The sequence below is a fragment of the Salvelinus alpinus genome, chromosome 13 (assembly GCF_045679555.1).
Source record: "Salvelinus alpinus chromosome 13, SLU_Salpinus.1, whole genome shotgun sequence".
NCBI classification, from domain to species: Eukaryota; Metazoa; Chordata; class Actinopteri; order Salmoniformes; family Salmonidae; genus Salvelinus; species Salvelinus alpinus.
In genome coordinates, this window is record NC_092098.1 from 56,639,336 (window position 1) to 56,661,835 (window position 22,500).

At 45.2% G+C, this 22,500-nt stretch overlaps 1 protein-coding gene across 1 annotated transcript in view; it reads right to left on the reverse strand.

Moving 5' to 3' along the window:
- LOC139537961 (cell adhesion molecule 2-like) overlaps positions 1 to 22,500 on the reverse strand; it is a 654,531-nt gene that overhangs the window by 360,105 nt on the left and 271,926 nt on the right. The window contains exon 2 of the mRNA XM_071339878.1: positions 15,044 to 15,070. Coding sequence (XP_071195979.1) covers positions 15,044 to 15,070 — 27 coding nt within the window. The remainder of the gene's footprint in view (positions 1 to 15,043; positions 15,071 to 22,500) is intronic.

The window sequence follows — 22,500 nt, forward strand, 5'->3', positions numbered from 1 at the left end:
AGGGTACTGGTTGACCCCAAACCTCCTCTAGACAGGGTACTGGTTGACCCCAGACCTCCTCTAGACAGGGTACTGGTTGACCCCAGACCTCCTCTAGACGGGTACTGGTTGACCCCAGACCTCCTCTAGACAGGGTACTGGTTGACCCCAGACCTCCTCTAGACAGGGTACTGGTTGACCTCAGACATCCTATACACAATGTACTGGTTGACCCCAGACCTCCTCTAGACAGGGTACTGGTTGACCCCAGACCTCCTCTAGACGGGTACTGGTTGACCCCAGACCTCCTCTAGACAGGGTACTGGTTGACCCCAGACCTCCTCTAGACAGGGTACTTGTTGACCCCAGACCTCCTCTAGACAGGGTACTGGTTGACCCCAGACCTCCTCTAGACAGGGTACTGGTTGACCACAGACCTCCTCTAGACAGGGTACTGGTTGACCCCAGACCTCCTCTAGACAGGGTACTGGTTGACCCCAGACCTCCTCTAGACAGGGTACTGGTTGACCACAGACCTCCTCTAGACAGGGTACTGGTTGACCCCAGACCTCCTCTAGACAGGGTACTGGTTGACCCCAGACCTCCTCTAGACAGGGTACTGGTTGACCCCAGACCTCCTCTAGACAGGGTACTGGTTGACCCCAGACCTCCTCTAGACAAGGTACTGGTTGACCCCAGACTTCCTCTAGACAGGGTACTGGTTGACCCCAGACCTCCTCTAGACAGGGTACTGGTTGACCCCAGACCTCCTCTAGACAGGGTACTGGTTGACCCCAGACCTCCTCTAGACGGGTACTGGTTGACCCCAGACCTCCTCTAGACAGGGTACTGGTTGACCCCAGACCTCCTCTAGACAGGGTACTGGTTGACCCCAGACCTCCTCTAGACGGGTACTGGTTGACCCCAGACCTCCTCTAGACAGGGTACTGGTTGACCCCAGACCTCCTCTAGACAGGGTACTGGTTGACCCCAGACCTCCTCTAGACAGGGTACTGGTTGACCACAGACCTCCTCTAGACAGGGTACTGGTTGACCCCAGACCTCCTCTAGACGGGTACTGGTTGACCACAGACCTCCTCTAAACAAGGTACTGGTTGACCCCAGACCTCCTCTAGACAGGGTACTGGTTGACCCCAGACCTCCTCTAGACGGGTACTGGTTGACCCCAGACCTCCTCTAGACGGGTACTGGTTGACCCCAGACCTCCTCTAGACGGGTACTGGTTGACCCCAGACCTCCTCTAGACGGGTACTGGTTGACCCCAGACCTCCTCTAGACAGGGTACTGGTTGACCCCAGACCTCCTCTAGACGGGTACTGGTTGACCCCAGACCTCCTCTAGACAAGGTACTGGTTGACCCCAGACCTCCTCTAGACAGGGTACTGGTTGACCCCAGACCTCCTCTAGACAGGGTACTGGTTGACCCCAGACCACCTCTAGACGGGTACTGGTTGACCACAGACCTCCTCTAGACAGGGTACTGGTTGACCCCAGACCTCCTCTAGACGGGTACTGTTTGACCACAGACCTCCTCTAGACAGGGTACTGGTTGACCCCAGACCTCCTCTAGACAGGGTACTGGTTGACCCCAGACCTCCTCTAGACGGGTACTGGTTGACCACAGACCTCCTCTAGACAGGGTACTGGTTGACCCCAGACCTCCTCTAGACGGGTACTGTTTGACCACAGACCTCCTCTAGACAGGGTACTGGTTGACCCCAGACCTCCTCTAGACAGGGTACTGGTTGACCCCAGACCTCCTCTAGACGGGTACTGTTTGACCACAGACCTCCTCTAGACAAGGTACTGGTTGACCACAGACCTCCTCTAGACAGGGTACTGGTTGACCCCAGACCTCCTCTAGACAGGGTACTGGTTGACCCCAGACCTCCTCTAGACAGGGTACTGGTTGACCCCAGACCTCCTCTAGACAGGGTACTGGTTGACCCCAGACCTCCTCTAGACAAGGTACTGGTTGACCCCAGACCTCCTCTAGACAGGGTACTGGTTGACCCCAGACCTCCTCTAGACAGGGTACTGGTTGACCCCAGACCTCCTCTAGATGGGTACTGGTTGACCCCAGACCTCCTCTAGACAAGGTACTGGTTGACCCCAGACCTCCTCTAGACAGGGTACTGGTTGACCCCAGACCTCCTCTAGACGGGTACTGGTTGACCCCAGACCTCCTCTAGACAAGGTACTGGTTGACCCCAGACCTCCTCTAGACGGGTACTGGTTGACCCCAGACCTCCTCTAGACAGGGTACTGGTTGACCCCAGACCTCCTCTAGACGGGTACTGGTTGACCACAGACCTCCTCTAGACAGGGTACTGGTTGACCCCAGACCTCCTCTAGACGGGTACTGTTTGACCACAGACCTCCTCTAGACAAGGTACTGGTTGACCACAGACCTCCTCTAGACAGGGTACTGGTTGACCCCAGACCTCCTCTAGACAGGGTACTGGTTGACCCCAGACCTCCTCTAGACAGGGTACTGGTTGACCCCAGACCTCCTCTAGACAGGGTACTGGTTGACCCCAGACCTCCTCTAGACAAGGTACTGGTTGACCCCAGACCTCCTCTAGACAGGGTACTGGTTGACCCCAGACCTCCTCTAGACAGGGTACTGGTTGACCCCAGACCTCCTCTAGACGGGTACTGGTTGACCCCAGACCTCCTCTAGACAAGGTACTGGTTGACCCCAGACCTCCTCTAGACGGGTACTGGTTGACCCCAGACCTCCTCTAGACAGGGTACTGGTTGACCCCAGACCTCATATAGACGGGTACTGGTTGACCCCAGACCTCCTCTAGACAAGGTACTGGTTGACCCCAGACCTCCTCTAGACGGGTACTGGTTGACCCCAGACCTCCTCTAGACGGGTACTGGTTGACCCCAGACCTCCTCTAGACAGGGTACTGGTTGACCACAGACCTCCTCTAGACGGGGTACTGGTTGACCCCAGACCTCCTCTAGACGGGTACTGGTTGACCCCAGACCTCCTCTAGACAGGGTACTGGTTGACCCCAGACCTCCTCTAGACGGGTACTGGTTGACCCCAGACCTCCTCTAGACAGGGTACTGGTTGACCCCAGACCTCCTCTAGACGGGTACTGGTTGACCCCAGACCTCCTCTAGACAGGGTACTGGTTGACCCCAGACCTCCTCTAGACAGGGTACTGGTTGACCCCAGACCTCCTCTAGACAGGGTACTGGTTGACCCCAGACCTCCTCTAGACAGGGTACTGGTTGACCCCAGACCTCCTCTAGACGGGTACTGGTTGACCCCAGACCTCCTCTAGACTGGTACTGGTTGACCCCAGACCTCCTCTAGACGGGTACTGGTTGACCCCAGACCTCCTCTAGACGGGTACTGGTTGACCCCAGACCTCCTCTAGACGGGTACTGGTTGACCCCAGACCTCCTCTAGACGGGTACTGGTTGACCCCAGACCTCCTCTAGACAGGGTACTGGTTGACCACAGACCTCCTTTAGACAGGGTACTGGTTGACCCCAGACCTCCTCTAGACGGGTACTGGTTGACCCCAGACCTCCTCTAGATGGGTACTGGTTGACCCCAGACCTCCTCTAGACAAGGTACTGGTTGACCCCAGACCTCCTCTAGACGGGTACTGGTTGACCCCAGACCTCCTCTAGACGGGTACTGGTTGACCCCAGACCTCCTCTAGACGGGTACTGGTTGACCCCAGACCTCCTCTAGACAAGGTACTGGTTGACCCCACACACACCTTCCTCTATCCTTCAACACCTGCATATCAACCTATCAGAATCCAGAATTCGAACAACCGTTTTATAAAATGGTTTCAGTGACCCAATGTACCCAAGCCCACAAGTCGATGCCAGAGCCACTCCTACAGTAGAAAAGACTGGCTAGCCGAGACATGAACCTGCAATTCAAGCACTTCCATTGAGATACATGGGACATTTAGAGAAATTGCTGTTTTTGCTGTGCTTTGTCTCTCTCCCCACTCTTCTCTTTCAGTTCATCTCTCTCACTCTTCCTTCTCTCTCTCCACGTTCACCTGTGTAAGAGGCAGCTATTTGACCGTGAAGTGCATGTATGAACACCGGGATGAGATAATTTTACAATTGAAACACCTAGACCAAGGGAGGTGAGGTGGAGAGAGGAGAGTAGAGAGAAGGAGAGGGAGGAGGCCGGTGAGAGAGGGGTGGGGATAAAGAGAGGGAGCAGAGAGAAGAGAAAGGAATGGAGAGAGAAAGAGAGAGGAGAGAAAAGAGATAGAGGTCCGGTGGAGAGAGAGATGGGGAGGAGAGAGGACAGGGAAGAAAGACGGAGGACAGAGGGAGGAGAGAGGAGAGAGAGGGGTGGGGAGAAAGAGAGAGGGGTGGGGAGAAAGAGAGGGAGGAGAAAGGAGAGAAAAAGAGAGAGGACTGAGGAAAAAGAGAGGGAGGAGAGAGGAAAGAAAGAGGAATGTGGAGAGAAAGAGAGGGAGACGAGAGGAAATAGAGGGGGGATAAAGAGAGGGAGGAGAGAGGAGCGAGAGATAGAGACAGAGAGACAGATAGAGGTGGAGGCAGGAGAGAGAGAGAGGAGGGATGAGGAGTGAGACAAAGGAGGGAGAAGAGAGGGATTAGAAGTGATGGATAAGGAGGTAGAGAGGTGAGGCGAGGAGCATGGGTCATTAACAGTGCTGATGAAGGTCTCCTGGGGTTAACGTTGCATGTGAGAGAGAGGAGGAGCAGGAAAGAGTGGGATAGATCGACAGAGAGAAATGGACCTGGGCTGCTGGAGCAATATTTTATTCATGTAGGTTTTTCATGAAGCATGGCCTGTCACCAGAATCTCTTTCATTCCCCTCTTTCTTCCCTACTCGCCATCTATCATGTATTCTCTCTCTTCCCTCTTGTCCTGAGCAGGTTTTACTGAAAACCTGCTCAGAACTAATCTACAGATGTCAGAACTGTACAAATAAACAACACACTACACATTCGTCCTGTCTAAGAAACAACAAACTATTGTAGACACATTCTTCCTGGTTTGTGTGTGTAGCTGTCCTCTGTTTCATCTCCTCGCGTCGCCACACCTCAACTCATCTTCCTCTTCATTCTCCGCTTTCTATTGCCTCGCTCCATCCCTCCTACCCTCCCTCCCTGATCTTCCTCCTCTCCTTCCTCTCTCCCCTCCCCTCATCTCACTCTGTCCCTCCTTCCTTCCTCTCTCCGCTCCTCTCCCTCCATCCCTCTCTCTTCTCTCATGTACTCTGAGGGACATTACGTTGTCACTTTCTCTCTAACATCCTCTTCCTGCTCTCTCTCTCTCTCTCTCTCATCCTCTTCTATCTCTCTCTCTCTCTCTAGAACAGACAGCTAGTATAGTAACTACTAGAACAGACAGCTAGTATAGTAACACTAGAACAGACAGCTAGTATAGTAACACTAGAACAGACAGCTAGTATAGTAACTACTAGAACAGACAGCTAGTATAGTAACACTAGAACAGACAGCTAGTATAGTAACTACTAGAACAGACAGCTAGTATAGTAACACTAGAACAGACAGCTAGTATAGTAACTACTAGAACAGACAGCTAGTATAGTAACTACTAGAACAGACAGCTAGTATAGTAACACTAGAACAGACAGCTAGTATAGTAACTACTAAAACAGACAGCTAGTATAGTAACTACTAGAACAGACAGCTAGTATAGTAACACTAGAACAGACAGCTAGTATAGTAACTACTAGAACAGACAGCTAGTATAGTAACTACTAGAACAGACAGCTAGTATAGTAACACTAGAACAGACAGCTAGTATAGTAACACTAGAACAGACAGCTAGTATAGTAACTACTAGAACAGACAGCTAGTATAGTAACTACTAGAACAGACAGCTAGTATAGTAACTACTAGAACAGACAGCTAGTATAGTAACTACTAGAACAGACAGCTAGTATAGTAACACTAGAACAGACAGCTAGTATAGTAACTACTAGAACAGACAGCTAGTATAGTAACTACTAGAACAGACAGCTAGTATAGTAACTACTAGAACAAACAGCTAGTATAGTAACTACTAGAACAGACAGCTAGTATAGTAACTACTAGAACACACAGCTAGTATAGTAACTACTAGAACAGACAGCTAGTATAGTAACTACTAGAACAGACAGCTAGTATAGTAACTACTAGAACAGACAGCTAGTATAGTAACTACTAGAACAAACAGCTAGTATAGTAACTACTAGAACAGACAGCTAGTATAGTAACTACTAGAACAGACAGCTAGTATAGTAACTACTAGAACAGACAGCTAGTATAGTAACTACTAGAACAGACAGCTAGTATAGTAACTACTAGAACAAACAGCTAGTATAGTAACTACTAGAACAGACAGCTAGTATAGTAACTACTAGAACAGACAGCTAGTATAGTAACTACTAGAACAGACAGCTAGTATAGTAACTACTAGAACAGACAGCTAGTATAGTAACTACTAGAACAGACAGCTAGTATAGTAACTACTAGAACATACAGCTAGTATAGTAACTACTAGAACAAACAGCTAGTATAGTAACTACTAGAACAGACAGCTAGTATAGTAACTACTAGAACAGACAGCTAGTATAGTAACTACTAGAACAGACAGCTAGTAGAGTAACTACTAGAACAGACAGCTAGTATAGTAACTACTAGAACAGACAGCTAGTATAGTAACTACTAGAACAGACAGCTAGTATAGTAACTACTAGAACAGACAGCTAGTATAGTAACTACTAGAACAGACAGCTAGTATAGTAACTACTAGAACAGACAGCTAGTATAGTAACACTAGAACAGACAGCTAGTATAGTAACTACTAGAACAGACAGCTAGTATAGTAACTACTAGAACAGACAGCTAGTATAGTAACTACTAGAACAGACAGCTAGTATAGTAACTACTAGAACAGACAGCTAGTATAGTAACTACTAGAACAGACAGCTAGTATAGTAACTACTAGAACAGACAGCTAGTATAGTAACACTAGAACATACAGCTAGTATAGTAACACTAGAACAGACAGCTAGTATAGTAACTACTAGAACAGACAGCTAGTATAGTAACTACTAGAACAGACAGCTAGTATAGTAACACTAGAACAGACAGCTAGTATAGTAACTACTAGAACAGACATCTAGTATAGTAACTACTAGAACAGACAGCTAGTATAGTAACTACTAGAACAGACAGCTAGTATAGTAACACTAGAACAGACAGCTAGTATAGTAACTACTAGAACAGACAGCTAGTATTGTAACTACTAGAACAGACAGCTAGTATAGTAACTACTAGAACAGACAGCTAGTATAGTAACTACTAGAACAGACAGCTAGTATAGTAACTACTAGAACAGACAGCTAGTATAGTAACTACTAGAACAAACAGCAGGTATAGTAACACTAGAACAGACAGCTAGTATAGTAACTACTAGAACAGACAGCTAGTATAGTAACTACTAGAACAGACAGCTAGTATAGTAACTACTAGAACAAACAGCAGGTATAGTAACACTAGAACAGACAGCTAGTATAGTAACTACTAGAACAGACAGCTAGTATAGTAACACTAGAACAGACAGCTAGTATAGTAACTACTAGAACAGACAGCTAGTATAGTAACACTAGAACAGACAGCTAGTATTGTAACTACTAGAACAGACAGCTAGTATAGTAACTACTAGAACAGACAGCTAGTATAGTAACACTAGAACAGACAGCTAGTATAGTAACACTAGAACAGACAGCTAGTATAGTAACTACTAGAACAGACAGCTAGTATAGTAACTACTAGAACAGACAGCTAGTATAGTAACTACTAGAACAGACAGCTAGTATAGTAACTACTAGAACAGACAGCTAGTATAGTAACACTAGAACAGACAGCTAGTATAGTAACTACTAGAACAGACAGCTAGTATAGTAACTACTAGAACAGACAGCTAGTATAGTAACTACTAGAACAGACAGCTAGTATAGTAACTACTAGAACAGACAGCTAGTATAGTAACTACTAGAACAGACAGCTAGTATAGTAACTACTAGAACAGACAGCTAGTATAGTAACTACTAGAACAGACAGCTAGTATAGTAACACTAGAACAGACAGCTAGTATAGTAACTACTAGAACAGACAGCTAGTATAGTAACTACTAGAACAGACAGCTAGTATAGTAACTACTAGAACAGACAGCTAGTATAGTAACTACTAGAAAAGACAGCTAGTATAGTAACACTAGAACAGACAGCTAGTATAGTAACTACTAGAACAGACAGCTAGTATAGTAACACTAGAACAGACAGCTAGTATAGTAACTACTAGAACAGACAGCTAGTATAGTAACACTAGAACAGACAGCTAGTATAGTAACTACTAGAACAGACAGCTAGTATAGTAACTACTAGAACATACAGCTAGTATAGTAACACTAGAACAGACAGCTAGTATAGTAACTACTAGAACAGACAGCTAGTATAGTAACTACTAGAACAGACAGCTAGTATAGTAACTACTAGAACAGACAGCTAGTATAGTAACACTAGAACAGACAGCTAGTATAGTAACTACTAGAACAGACAGCTAGTATAGTAACTACTAGAACAGACAGCTAGTATAGTAACACTAGAACAGACAGCTAGTATAGTAACTACTAGAACAGACAGCTAGTATAGTAACACTAGAACAGACAGCTAGTATAGTAACACTAGAACAGACAGCTAGTATAGTAACACTAGAACAGACAGCTAGTATAGTGACTACTAGAACAGACAGCTAGTATAGTAACTACTAGAACAGACAGCTAGTATAGTAACACTAGAACAGACAGCTAGTATAGTAACTACTAGAACAGACAGCTAGTATAGTAACTACTAGAACAGACAGCTAGTATAGTAACTACTAGAACAGACAGCTAGTATAGTAACTACTAGAACAGACAGCTAGTATAGTAACACTAGAACAGACAGCTAGTATAGTAACACTAGAACAGACAGCTAGTATAGTAACTACTAGAACAGACAGCTAGTATAGTAACTACTAGAACAGACAGCTAGTATAGTAACACTAGAACAGACAGCTAGTATAGTAACTACTAGAACAGACAGCTAGTATAGTAACTACTAGAACAGACAGCTAGTATAGTAACACTAGAACAGACAGCTAGTATAGTAACTACTAGAACAGACAGCTAGTATAGTAACTACTAGAACAGACAGCTAGTATAGTAACTACTAGAACAGACAGCTAGTATAGTAACTACTAGAACAGACAGCTAGTATAGTAACTACTAGAACAGACAGCTAGTATAGTAACACTAGAACAGACAGCTAGTATAGTAACTACTAGAACAGACAGCTAGTATAGTAACTACTAGAACAGACAGCTAGTATAGTAACTACTAGAACAAACAGCTAGTATAGTAACTACTAGAACAGACAGCTAGTATAGTAACTACTAGAACACACAGCTAGTATAGTAACTACTAGAACAGACAGCTAGTATAGTAACTACTAGAACAGACAGCTAGTATAGTAACTACTAGAACAGACAGCTAGTATAGTAACTACTAGAACAAACAGCTAGTATAGTAACTACTAGAACAGACAGCTAGTATAGTAACTACTAGAACAGACAGCTAGTATAGTAACTACTAGAACAGACAGCTAGTATAGTAACTACTAGAACAGACAGCTAGTATAGTAACTACTAGAACAAACAGCTAGTATAGTAACTACTAGAACAGACAGCTAGTATAGTAACTACTAGAACAGACAGCTAGTATAGTAACTACTAGAACAGACAGCTAGTATAGTAACTACTAGAACAGACAGCTAGTATAGTAACTACTAGAACAGACAGCTAGTATAGTAACTACTAGAACATACAGCTAGTATAGTAACTACTAGAACAAACAGCTAGTATAGTAACTACTAGAACAGACAGCTAGTATAGTAACTACTAGAACAGACAGCTAGTATAGTAACTACTAGAACAGACAGCTAGTATAGTAACTACTAGAACAGACAGCTAGTATAGTAACTACTAGAACAGACAGCTAGTATAGTAACTACTAGAACAGACAGCTAGTATAGTAACTACTAGAACAGACAGCTAGTATAGTAACTACTAGAACAGACAGCTAGTATAGTAACTACTAGAACAGACAGCTAGTATAGTAACACTAGAACAGACAGCTAGTATAGTAACTACTAGAACAGACAGCTAGTATAGTAACTACTAGAACAGACAGCTAGTATAGTAACTACTAGAACAGACAGCTAGTATAGTAACTACTAGAACAGACAGCTAGTATAGTAACTACTAGAACAGACAGCTAGTATAGTAACTACTAGAACAGACAGCTAGTATAGTAACACTAGAACATACAGCTAGTATAGTAACACTAGAACAGACAGCTAGTATAGTAACTACTAGAACAGACAGCTAGTATAGTAACTACTAGAACAGACAGCTAGTATAGTAACACTAGAACAGACAGCTAGTATAGTAACTACTAGAACAGACATCTAGTATAGTAACTACTAGAACAGACAGCTAGTATAGTAACTACTAGAACAGACAGCTAGTATAGTAACACTAGAACAGACAGCTAGTATAGTAACTACTAGAACAGACAGCTAGTATTGTAACTACTAGAACAGACAGCTAGTATAGTAACTACTAGAACAGACAGCTAGTATAGTAACTACTAGAACAGACAGCTAGTATAGTAACTACTAGAACAGACAGCTAGTATAGTAACTACTAGAACAAACAGCAGGTATAGTAACACTAGAACAGACAGCTAGTATAGTAACTACTAGAACAGACAGCTAGTATAGTAACTACTAGAACAGACAGCTAGTATAGTAACTACTAGAACAAACAGCAGGTATAGTAACACTAGAACAGACAGCTAGTATAGTAACTACTAGAACAGACAGCTAGTATAGTAACACTAGAACAGACAGCTAGTATAGTAACTACTAGAACAGACAGCTAGTATAGTAACACTAGAACAGACAGCTAGTATTGTAACTACTAGAACAGACAGCTAGTATAGTAACTACTAGAACAGACAGCTAGTATAGTAACACTAGAACAGACAGCTAGTATAGTAACACTAGAACAGACAGCTAGTATAGTAACTACTAGAACAGACAGCTAGTATAGTAACTACTAGAACAGACAGCTAGTATAGTAACTACTAGAACAGACAGCTAGTATAGTAACTACTAGAACAGACAGCTAGTATAGTAACACTAGAACAGACAGCTAGTATAGTAACTACTAGAACAGACAGCTAGTATAGTAACTACTAGAACAGACAGCTAGTATAGTAACTACTAGAACAGACAGCTAGTATAGTAACTACTAGAACAGACAGCTAGTATAGTAACTACTAGAACAGACAGCTAGTATAGTAACTACTAGAACAGACAGCTAGTATAGTAACTACTAGAACAGACAGCTAGTATAGTAACACTAGAACAGACAGCTAGTATAGTAACTACTAGAACAGACAGCTAGTATAGTAACTACTAGAACAGACAGCTAGTATAGTAACTACTAGAACAGACAGCTAGTATAGTAACTACTAGAACAGACAGCTAGTATAGTAACACTAGAACAGACAGCTAGTATAGTAACTACTAGAACAGACAGCTAGTATAGTAACACTAGAACAGACAGCTAGTATAGTAACTACTAGAACAGACAGCTAGTATAGTAACACTAGAACAGACAGCTAGTATAGTAACTACTAGAACAGACAGCTAGTATAGTAACTACTAGAACATACAGCTAGTATAGTAACACTAGAACAGACAGCTAGTATAGTAACTACTAGAACAGACAGCTAGTATAGTAACTACTAGAACAGACAGCTAGTATAGTAACTACTAGAACAGACAGCTAGTATTGTAACTACTAGAACAGACAGCTAGTATAGTAACACTAGAACAGACAGCTAGTATAGTAACTACTAGAACAGACAGCTAGTATAGTAACACTAGAACAGACAGCTAGTATAGTAACTACTAGAACAGACAGCTAGTATAGTAACACTAGAACAGACAGCTAGTATAGTAACACTAGAACAGACAGCTAGTATAGTAACACTAGAACAGACAGCTAGTATAGTGACTACTAGAACAGACAGCTAGTATAGTAACTACTAGAACAGACAGCTAGTATAGTAACACTAGAACAGACAGCTAGTATAGTAACTACTAGAACAGACAGCTAGTATAGTAACTACTAGAACAGACAGCTAGTATAGTAACTACTAGAACAGACAGCTAGTATAGTAACTACTAGAACAGACAGCTAGTATAGTAACACTAGAACAGACAGCTAGTATAGTAACACTAGAACAGACAGCTAGTATAGTAACTACTAGAACAGACAGCTAGTATAGTAACTACTAGAACAGACAGCTAGTATAGTAACACTAGAACAGACAGCTAGTATAGTAACTACTAGAACAGACAGCTAGTATAGTAACTACTAGAACAGACAGCTAGTATAGTAACACTAGAACAGACAGCTAGTATAGTAACTACTAGAACAGACAGCTAGTATAGTAACTACTAGAACAGACATCTAGTATAGTAACTACTAGAACAGACAGCTAGTATAGTAACTACTAGAACAGACAGCTAGTATAGTAACTACTAGAACAGACAGCTAGTATAGTAACACTAGAACAGACAGCTAGTATAGTAACTACTAGAACAGACAGCTAGTATAGTAACTACTAGAACAGACAGCTAGTATAGTAACACTAGAACAGACAGCTAGTATAGTAACACTAGAACAGACAGCTAGTATAGTAACTACTAGAACAGACAGCTAGTATAGTAACTACTAGAACAGACAGCTAGTATAGTAACTACTAGAACAGACAGCTAGTATAGTAACACTAGAACAGACAGCTAGTATAGTGACTACTAGAACAGACAGCTAGTATAGTAACTACTAGAACAGACAGCTAGTATAGTAACACTAGAACAGACAGCTAGTATAGTAACTACTAGAACAGACAGCTAGTATAGTGACTACTAAAACAGACAGCTAGTATAGTAACTACTAGAACAGACAGCTAGTATAGTAACACTAGAACAGACAGCTAGTATAGTAACTACTAAAACAGACAGCTAGTATAGTGACTACTAAAACAGACAGCTAGTATAGTAACTACTAGAACAGACAGGCTAGTATAGTAACTACTAGAACAGACAGCTAGTATAGTAACACTAGAACAGACAGCTAGTATAGTAACACTAGAACAGACAGCTAGTATAGTAACTACTAGAACAGACAGCTAGTATAGTAACACTAGAACAGACAGCTAGTATAGTAACTACTAGAACAGACAGCTAGTATAGTAACACTAGAACAGACAGCTAGTATAGTAACTACTAGAACAGACAGCTAGTATAGTAACTACTAGAACAGACAGCTAGTATAGTAACTACTAGAACAGACAGCTAGTATAGTAACTACTAGAACAGACAGCTAGTATAGTAACTACTAGAACAGACAGCTAGTATAGTAACTACTAGAACAGACAGCTAGTATAGTAACTACTAGAACAGACAGCTAGTATAGTAACTACTAGAACAAACAGCTAGTATAGTAACTACTAGAACAGACAGCTAGTATAGTAACTACTAGAACAGACAGCTAGTATAGTAACACTAGAACAGACAGCTAGTATAGTAACTACTAGAACAGACAGCTAGTATAGTAACACTAGAACAGACAGCTAGTATAGTAACTACTAGAACAGACAGCTAGTATAGTAACTACTAGAACAGACAGCTAGTATAGTAACACTAGAACAGACAGCTAGTATAGTAACTACTAGAACAGACAGCTAGTATAGTAACACTAGAACAGACAGCTAGTATAGTAACTACTAGAACAGACAGCTAGTATAGTAACTACTAGAACAGACAGCTAGTATAGTAACTACTAGAACAGACAGCTAGTATAGTAACTACTAGAACAAACAGCTAGTATAGTAACTACTAGAACAGACAGCTAGTATAGTAACTACTAGAACAGACAGCTAGTATAGTAACACTAGAACAGACAGCTAGTATAGTAACACTAGAACAGACAGCTAGTATAGTAACTACTAGAACAGACAGCTAGTATAGTAACACTAGAACAGACAGCTAGTATAGTAACTACTAGAACAGACAGCTAGTATAGTAACTACTAGAACAGACAGCTAGTATAGTAACACTAGAACAGACAGCTAGTATAGTAACTACTAGAACAGACAGCTAGTATAGTAACTACTAGAACAGACAGCTAGTATAGTAACTACTAGAACAGACAGCTAGTATAGTAACTACTAGAACAGACAGCTAGTATAGTAACTACTAGAACAGACAGCTAGTATAGTAACTACTAGAACAGACAGCTAGTATAGTAACTACTAGAACAGACAGCTAGTATAGTAACTACTAGAACAGACAGCTAGTATAGTAACTACTAGAACAGACAGCTAGTATAGTAACTACTAGAACAGACAGCTAGTATTGTAACTACTAGAACAGACAGCTAGTATAGTAACACTAGAACAGACAGCTAGTATAGTAACTACTAGAACAGACAGCTAGTATAGTAACTACTAGAACAGACAGCTAGTATAGTAACTACTAGAACAGACAGCTAGTATTGTAACTACTAGAACAGACAGCTAGTATAGTAACACTAGAACAGACAGCTAGTATAGTAACTACTAGAACAGACAGCTAGTATAGTAACACTAGAACAGACAGCTAGTATAGTAACTACTAGAACAGACAGCTAGTATAGTAACTACTAGAACAGACATCTAGTATAGTGACTACTAAAACAGACAGCTAGTATAGTAACTACTAGAACAGACAGCTAGTATAGTAACTACTAGAACATACAGCTAGTATAGTAAATACTAGAACAGACAGCTAGTATAGTAACTACTAGAGCTGACCGCAAGAGCAGAGGAGGAGACAATCCATCAACTCACCTCTCAATTTGCTTTTCTGTGCCGTCACTGCAGAACCCACCAACAAAGCAAGGAGGAGGATAAAGAAGCAGGAAGAGGAGGGGGAGGAACAAGAGCGGGTCGGGAAGAGGACGGGGAGGATGTGGAGGTTGAAGTGGTCGAAGAGGAGGTGGAGGAGGAAGAGCGGGTCGGGAAGAGGATGGGGAGGAGGATGAAGTTGAGGAGAAGGAGAGGGAAGGGATGAAGATATGTAGAGAGGAGAGAACAATAGATTAGATCAACGTTTGTAAAGGGGAATAAAGTCTGACCAGTTTGGTCCAGAGACATGAAGGAGGAAATACAAATGATATCAACACCTTCAACACCTTCAACACCTTCAACCCAACACCTTCAACACCTTCAACACCTTCAACCCAACACCTTCAACCCAACACCTTCAACACCTTCAACACCTTCAACCCAACACCTTCAACACCTTCAACCCAACACCTTCAACACCTTCAACCCAACACCTTCAACACCTTCAACCCAATACCTTCAACACCTTCAACCCAACACCTTCAACAACTTCAACCCAACACCATCAACACCTTCAACCCAACACCTTCAACACCTTCAACACCTTCAACCCAACACCTTCAACACCTTCAACACCTTCAACCCAACACCTTCAACCCAACACCTTCAACACCTTCAACACCTTCAACCCAACACCTTCAACACCTTCAACCCAACACCTTCAACACCTTCAACCCAACACCTTCAACACCTTCAACCCAACACCTTCAAAACCTTCAACCCAACAGCTTCAACAACTTCAACCCAACACCATCAACACCTTCAACCCAACACCTTCAACACCTTCAACCCAACACCTTCAACACCTTCAACCCAACACCTTCAACACCTTCAACCCAACACCATCAACACCTTCAACCCAACACCTTCAACACCTTCAACCCAACACCATCAACACCTTCAACCCAACACCTTCAACACCTTCAACCCAACACCTTCAACACCTTCAACCCAACACCATCAACACCTTCAACCCAACACCATCAACACCTTCAACCCAACACCTTCAACACCTTCAACACCTTCAACCCAACACCTTCAACACCTTCAACCCAACACCATCAACACCTTCAACCCAATACCTTCAACACTTTCAACCCAACACCTTCAACACCTTCAACCCAACACCTTCAACACCTTCAACCCAACACCATCAACACCTTCAACCCAACACCTTCAACACCTTCAACCCAACACCTTCAACACCTTCAACCCAACACCATCAACACCTTCAACCCAACACCTTCAACACCTTCAACCCAACACCTTCAACACCTTCAACCCAACACCATCAACACCTTCAACCCAACACCTTCAACACCTTCAACCCAACACCATCAACACCTTCAACCCAACACCATCAACACATTCAACCCAACACCATCAACACATTCAACCCAACACCATCAACACCTTCAACCCAACACCATCAACACCTTCAACCCAACACCATCAACACCTTCAACCCAACACCATCAACACCTTCAACCCAACACCATCAACACCTTCAACCCAACACCTAACATTGAACCTATTTGGTTAACTATAGCGAGCTATGACAATCGGTTTGTATTGCTAGTACTCTATGGTTTGATATTATGGGTCATTGTTTTTGCTAGCTAGCTAACGTAACCCTAACCCTAACGTTACATGTCTAAACAAAAGACCAAGTTAAAGTTTGCTGTTAGCTAGCTAACGTTAGCTGATGTTAGATGGCTGGCTTGCTAGGTAACATATATTTACCTGTCTGGACTGTGTGTAACATTAGTGATGTTTTCTCAGAATGTCATACATTTGGCAGGAGGTTAGGAAGAGCAGCTCAGTTTCCACCTCATTTTGTGGGCAGTGTGCACATAGCCTGTCTTCTCTTGAGAGCCATGTCTGCCTACGGCGGCCTTTCTCAATAGCAAGGCTATGCTCACTGAGTCTGTACATAGACAAACCTTTCCTTACGCTTGTGTCAGTCACAGTGGTTAGGTATTCTGCCACTGTGTACTCTCTGTTTAGGGCCAAATAGCATTCTAGTTTGCTCCGTTTTTTGATAATTCTTTCCAATTTGTCAAGTAATTATCTTTTTGTTTCTAATTGTGTTGCTGTCCTGAGGCTCTGTGGGGTGTGTTTGTGTTTGTGAACAGAGCCCCAGGACCAGCTTGCTTAGGGGACTCTTCTCCAGGTTCATCTCTCTGTAGGTGATGGCTTTGTTATGGAAGGTTTGGGAATCACTTCCTATTAGGTGGTTGTAGAATTGAACGCCTCTTTTTCTGAATTTTGCTAATTAGCGGGTATCGGAATAATTCTGCTCTGCATGCATTGTTTTCGGTTTTACATTGTACACAGAGGATATTCTTTGCAGAATTCTGCATGCTGCCTCTCTCTCTCTCACACACACTTTCTCTCTCTCTCTGTCTCTCTCTGTGTCTCTCTCTCTCCCTCTCTCTCTGTCTCTTTCTCTCTCCCCCTGTATCTCTCTCTCTCTCTCTCTCCCCCCCTGTCTCTCTCTCTCTCTCTGTCTCTCTGTCTCTCTCTCTCTGTCTCTCTATCTCTGTTACTGTGACTCTGTGGGGAAACTGTCCGACAAAGACTGAATACAGTGCTTTGTGGTATAGGTGTAATGGCTGTCAATGTCGTTCTCCTCCTCAGACGAGGAGGAGCATGGATCGGACCAAGATGCGGAGTAGGAGGTATTCATGATTTTAATGGCAAACCAACAAACACTACAAATAAACAAAACAACAAACGTGACTAACCTGAAACAGTCCTGTGTGGCCCAAACGCTAACACAGGAAACAAACACCCACAAAACACCAGTGAAACCCTGGCTGCCTTAGTATGACTCTCAATCAGAGACAAACGATACACACCTGTCTCTAATTGAGAATCATACCAGGCCGAACACAAAACCCAACATAGAAATACAAAACATAGACTGCCCACCCAACACTCACGCCCTGACCAATAAAGACATACAAAACAAGAGAAAACAGGTCAGGAACGTGACATAACCCCCCCCCCTTAAGGTGCGAACTCCGGGCGCACCAGCACAAAGTCTAGGGGAGGGTCTGGGTGGGCATCTGACCACGGTCGTGGCTCAGGCTCTGGGCGAGGTCCCCACCCCACCATAGTCACTCCCCGCTTCCGTATCCCCCTCCCAATGACCACCCTCCAACTCAACCCACCTAAATGAAGGGGCAGCATCGGGATAAGGGCCAGCACCGGGATAAGGGGCAGCAGCTCCGGGATAAGGGGCAGCAGCTCCGGGATAAGGGGCAGCAGCTCCGGACTAAGTGGCAGCAGCTCCGGACTAAGTGGCAGCAGCTCCGGACTGAGTGGCAGCTCATGACTGGGTGGCAGCTCATGACTGGGTGGCAGCTCATGACTGTAGGGCAGCTCATGACTGTAGGGCAGCTCATGACTGTAGGGCAGCTCATGACTGTAGGGCAGCTCATGACTGGAGGGCAGCTCATGACTGGAGGGCAGCTCATGACTGGAGGGCAGCTCATGACTGTAGGGCAGCTCATGACTGGAGGGCAGCTCATGACTGTCTGGCGTCTCTGGCAGCTCCTGACTGGCTGGCGTCTCTGGCAGCTCCTGACTGGCTGGCGTCTCTGGCAGCTCCTGACTGGCTGGCGTCTCTGGCAGCTCCTGACTGGCTGGCGGCTCTGGCGGCTCCTGACTGGCTGGCGGCTCTGGCGGCTCCTGACTGACGGACGGCTCTAGCGGCTCCTGACTGACGGACGGCTCTAACGGCTCGGGACAGACGGGCGGCTCTAATGGCTCGTGGCAGACGGATGGCTCAGATGGCGCTTGGCAGACGGATGGCTCAGACGGCGTTGGGCAGACAGATGGCTCAGACGGCGTTGGGCAGACAGATGGCTCAGACGGCGTTGGGCAGACAGATGGCTCAGACGGCGTTGGGCAGACGGATGGCTCAGACGGCGTTGGGCAGACGGATGGCTCAGACGGCGTTGGGCAGACGGATGGCTCAGACGGCGCTGGGCAGACAGATGGCTCAGACGGCGTTGGGCAGCCGGGCAGTTCAGGCACCGCTGGGCAGACGGGCAGTTCAGGCACTGCTGGGCAGACGGCAGACTCTGGCCGGCTGAGACGCACAATAGGCCTGATGCGTGGTGCCGGAACTGGAGGTACCGGGCTGAGGGCACGCACCTCAGGGCGAGTACGGAGAGGAGGAACAGGGCTCTGGAGATGCACTGGAAGCCTGGTGCGTGGTGTAGGCACTGGTGGTACTGGGCTGGGGCGGGAAGGTGGCGCCGGATATGCCGGACCGTGAAGGAGGACACGCGCTCTTGAGCACCGAGCCTCTCCAACCTTACCAGGTTGAATGGTCCCCGTAGCCCTGCCAGTGCGGCGAGGTGGAATAGCCCGCACTGAGCTATGCAGGCGAACCGGGGACACCACCTGTAAGGCTGGTGCCATGTACGCCGGCCCGAGGAGACGTACTGGAGGCCAGATACGTTGGGCCGGCTTCATGACATCCGGCTCGATGCCCAACCTAGCCCTCCCAGTGCGGCAAGGTGGAATAGCCCGCACTGGGCTAAGCACGCGTACTGGGGACACCGTGCGCTTTACCGCATAACACGGTGTCTGACCAGTACGACGCCCTCTCACTCCACGGTAAGCCCGGGGAGTTGGCTCAGGTATCCAACCCGGCTTCGCCACACTCCCCTTTAGCCCCCCCCCCAATAAATTTTTGGGTGAGCCTCTCGGGTTTCCAGCCACTCTGCCTTGCAAGCGCCTCATAATGCCGCCTCTCCGCTTTCGCTGCCTCCAGCTCCGCTTTGGGGCGGCGACACTCCACTGGCTGTGCCCAGGGTCCTTTACCGTCTAGGATCTCCTCCCAAGTCCATTCCTCTTCTCTCCATTGCTTTGGTTCTTGCTGTCCTTCTCCAATCCGCTTGGTCCTGGTTTGGTGGGTGTTTCTGTAACGGCTGTCAATGTCGTTCTCCTCCTCAGACGAGGAGGAGCATGGATCGGACCAAGATGCGGAGTAGGAGGTATTCATGATTTTAATGGCAAACCAACAAACACTACAAATAAACAAAACAACAAACGTGACTAACCTGCAACAGTCCTGTGTGGCCCAAACGCTAACACAGGAAACAAACACCCACAAAACACCAGTGAAACCCTGGCTGCCTTAGTATGACTCTCAATCAGAGACAAACGTAACACACCTGTCTCTAATTGAGAATCATACCAGGCCGAACACAAAACCCAACATAGAAATACAAAACATAGACTGCCCACCCAACACTCACGCCCTGACCAATAAAGACATACAAAACAAGAGAAAACAGGTCAGGAACGTGACAATAGGTTATGATTTGCACGGTAATTTATATAGTAAAAAACTCTTAAACGTTTTACAACAGCATACTGTAAATTATGATGCATTGTGGAAAAGTTGCTGTATTTCGAACGGTGCTGTAATTCCACCCTATAGAACACACTACAACCCAACAGCACCAACACCTTCAACCCAACACCACCAATACCTTCAACCCAACACCACCAACACCTTCAACCCAACACCACCAACACCTTCAACCCAACACCACCAACACCTTCAACCCAACACCACCAACACCTTCAACCCAACACCACCAACACCTTCAACCCAACACCACCAACACCTTCAACCCAACACCACCAACACCTTCAACCCAACACCACCAACACCTTCAACCCAACACCATCAACACCTTCAACCCAACACCTTCAACACCTTCAACCCAACACCATCAACACCTTCAACCCAACACCATCAACACCTTCAACCCAACACCACCAACACCATCAACACCTTCAACCCAACACCTTCAACACCTTCAACCCAACACCATCAACACCTTCAACCCAACACCTTCAACACCTTCAACCCAATACCTTCAACACCTTCAACCCAACACCATCAACACCTTCAACCCAACACCACCAACACCATCAACACCTTCAACCCAACACCTTCAACACCTTCAACCCAACACCATCAACACCTTGAACCCAACACCTTCAACACCTTCAACCCAACACCTTCTAACCTTCAACCCAACACCATCAACACCTTCAACCCAACACCTTCAACCCAACACCATCAACACCTTCAACACCTTCAACACCTTCAACCCAACACCATCAACACCTTCAACCCAACACCATCAACACCTTCAACCCATCACCTTCAACCCAACACCATCAACACCTTCAACCCAACACCATCAACACCTTCAACCCAACACCATCAACACCTTCAAACCAACACCAATTACACCTTCAACCCAACACCTTCAACCCAACACCATCAACACCATCAACACCTTCAACCCAACACCATCAACACGTTCAACCCAACACCATCAACACCTTCAACCCAAAACCTTCAACCCAACACCATCAACACCTTCAACCCAACACCATCAACACCTTCAACCCAACACCGTCCACCCAACACCATCAACACCTTCAACCCAACACCATCAACACCTTCAACCCACCCTTCAACCCAACACCATCAACAACTTCAACCCAACACCATCAACACCTTCAACCCAACACCATCAACACCTTCAACCCAACACCATCAAAACCTTCAACCCAACACCATCAAAACCTTCAACCCAACACCAATTACACCTTCAACCCAACACCTTCAACCTAACACCATCAACACCTTCAACCCAACACCTTCAACACCTTCAACCCAACACCACCAACACTTTCAACCCAACATCACCAACACCTTCAACCCAACACCATCAACACCTTCAACCTGGACCTGACGTGGCGCTGCCTGCTGTGGGAGGTCTGGACCTGACGTGGCGCTGCCTGCTGTGGGAGGTCTGGACCTGACGTGGCGCTGCCTGCTGTGGGAGGTCTGGACGTATCTCCGGGAGCCACGAGGATACGCTAGCCTGCTTCTCGTGGGCCCGTGAAAAGCTCAACGAATTGTGTGAGGGGTGGGAATGGGCGGATTTCTCAATTCCATTCTCCGGCCGTTGTATTGGGTAGTTCAATGGTGAGAAGTGTCTCAGTCCCTGGACCAAAAACATTGTGCTATCCAGGAGCATTTAGTCTATCATAGTTCACGTGGGATTCAATGACATTATGAAGGACAGTTCAGAAGAGCCGAAGATGGATTTTAAAAATCTGATTGGGTCACTACTTGAAACCAACAAACACCCCATAATATCTGCCCTCCCTAAATCATGGTATTGAACGGTTCAGGAGACTTTTAGCCCTCCGTAACTGGCTACGAGACTATTGCAGCTCTGTGGGTGGAACATTTACTGACAATTTTGATACCTTCTGGAAACAAAGCTCGTTTTATAAGGAGGATGGGATCCACCCAAATCATTTGGCGTCATGGATCCTTTCACAGCATT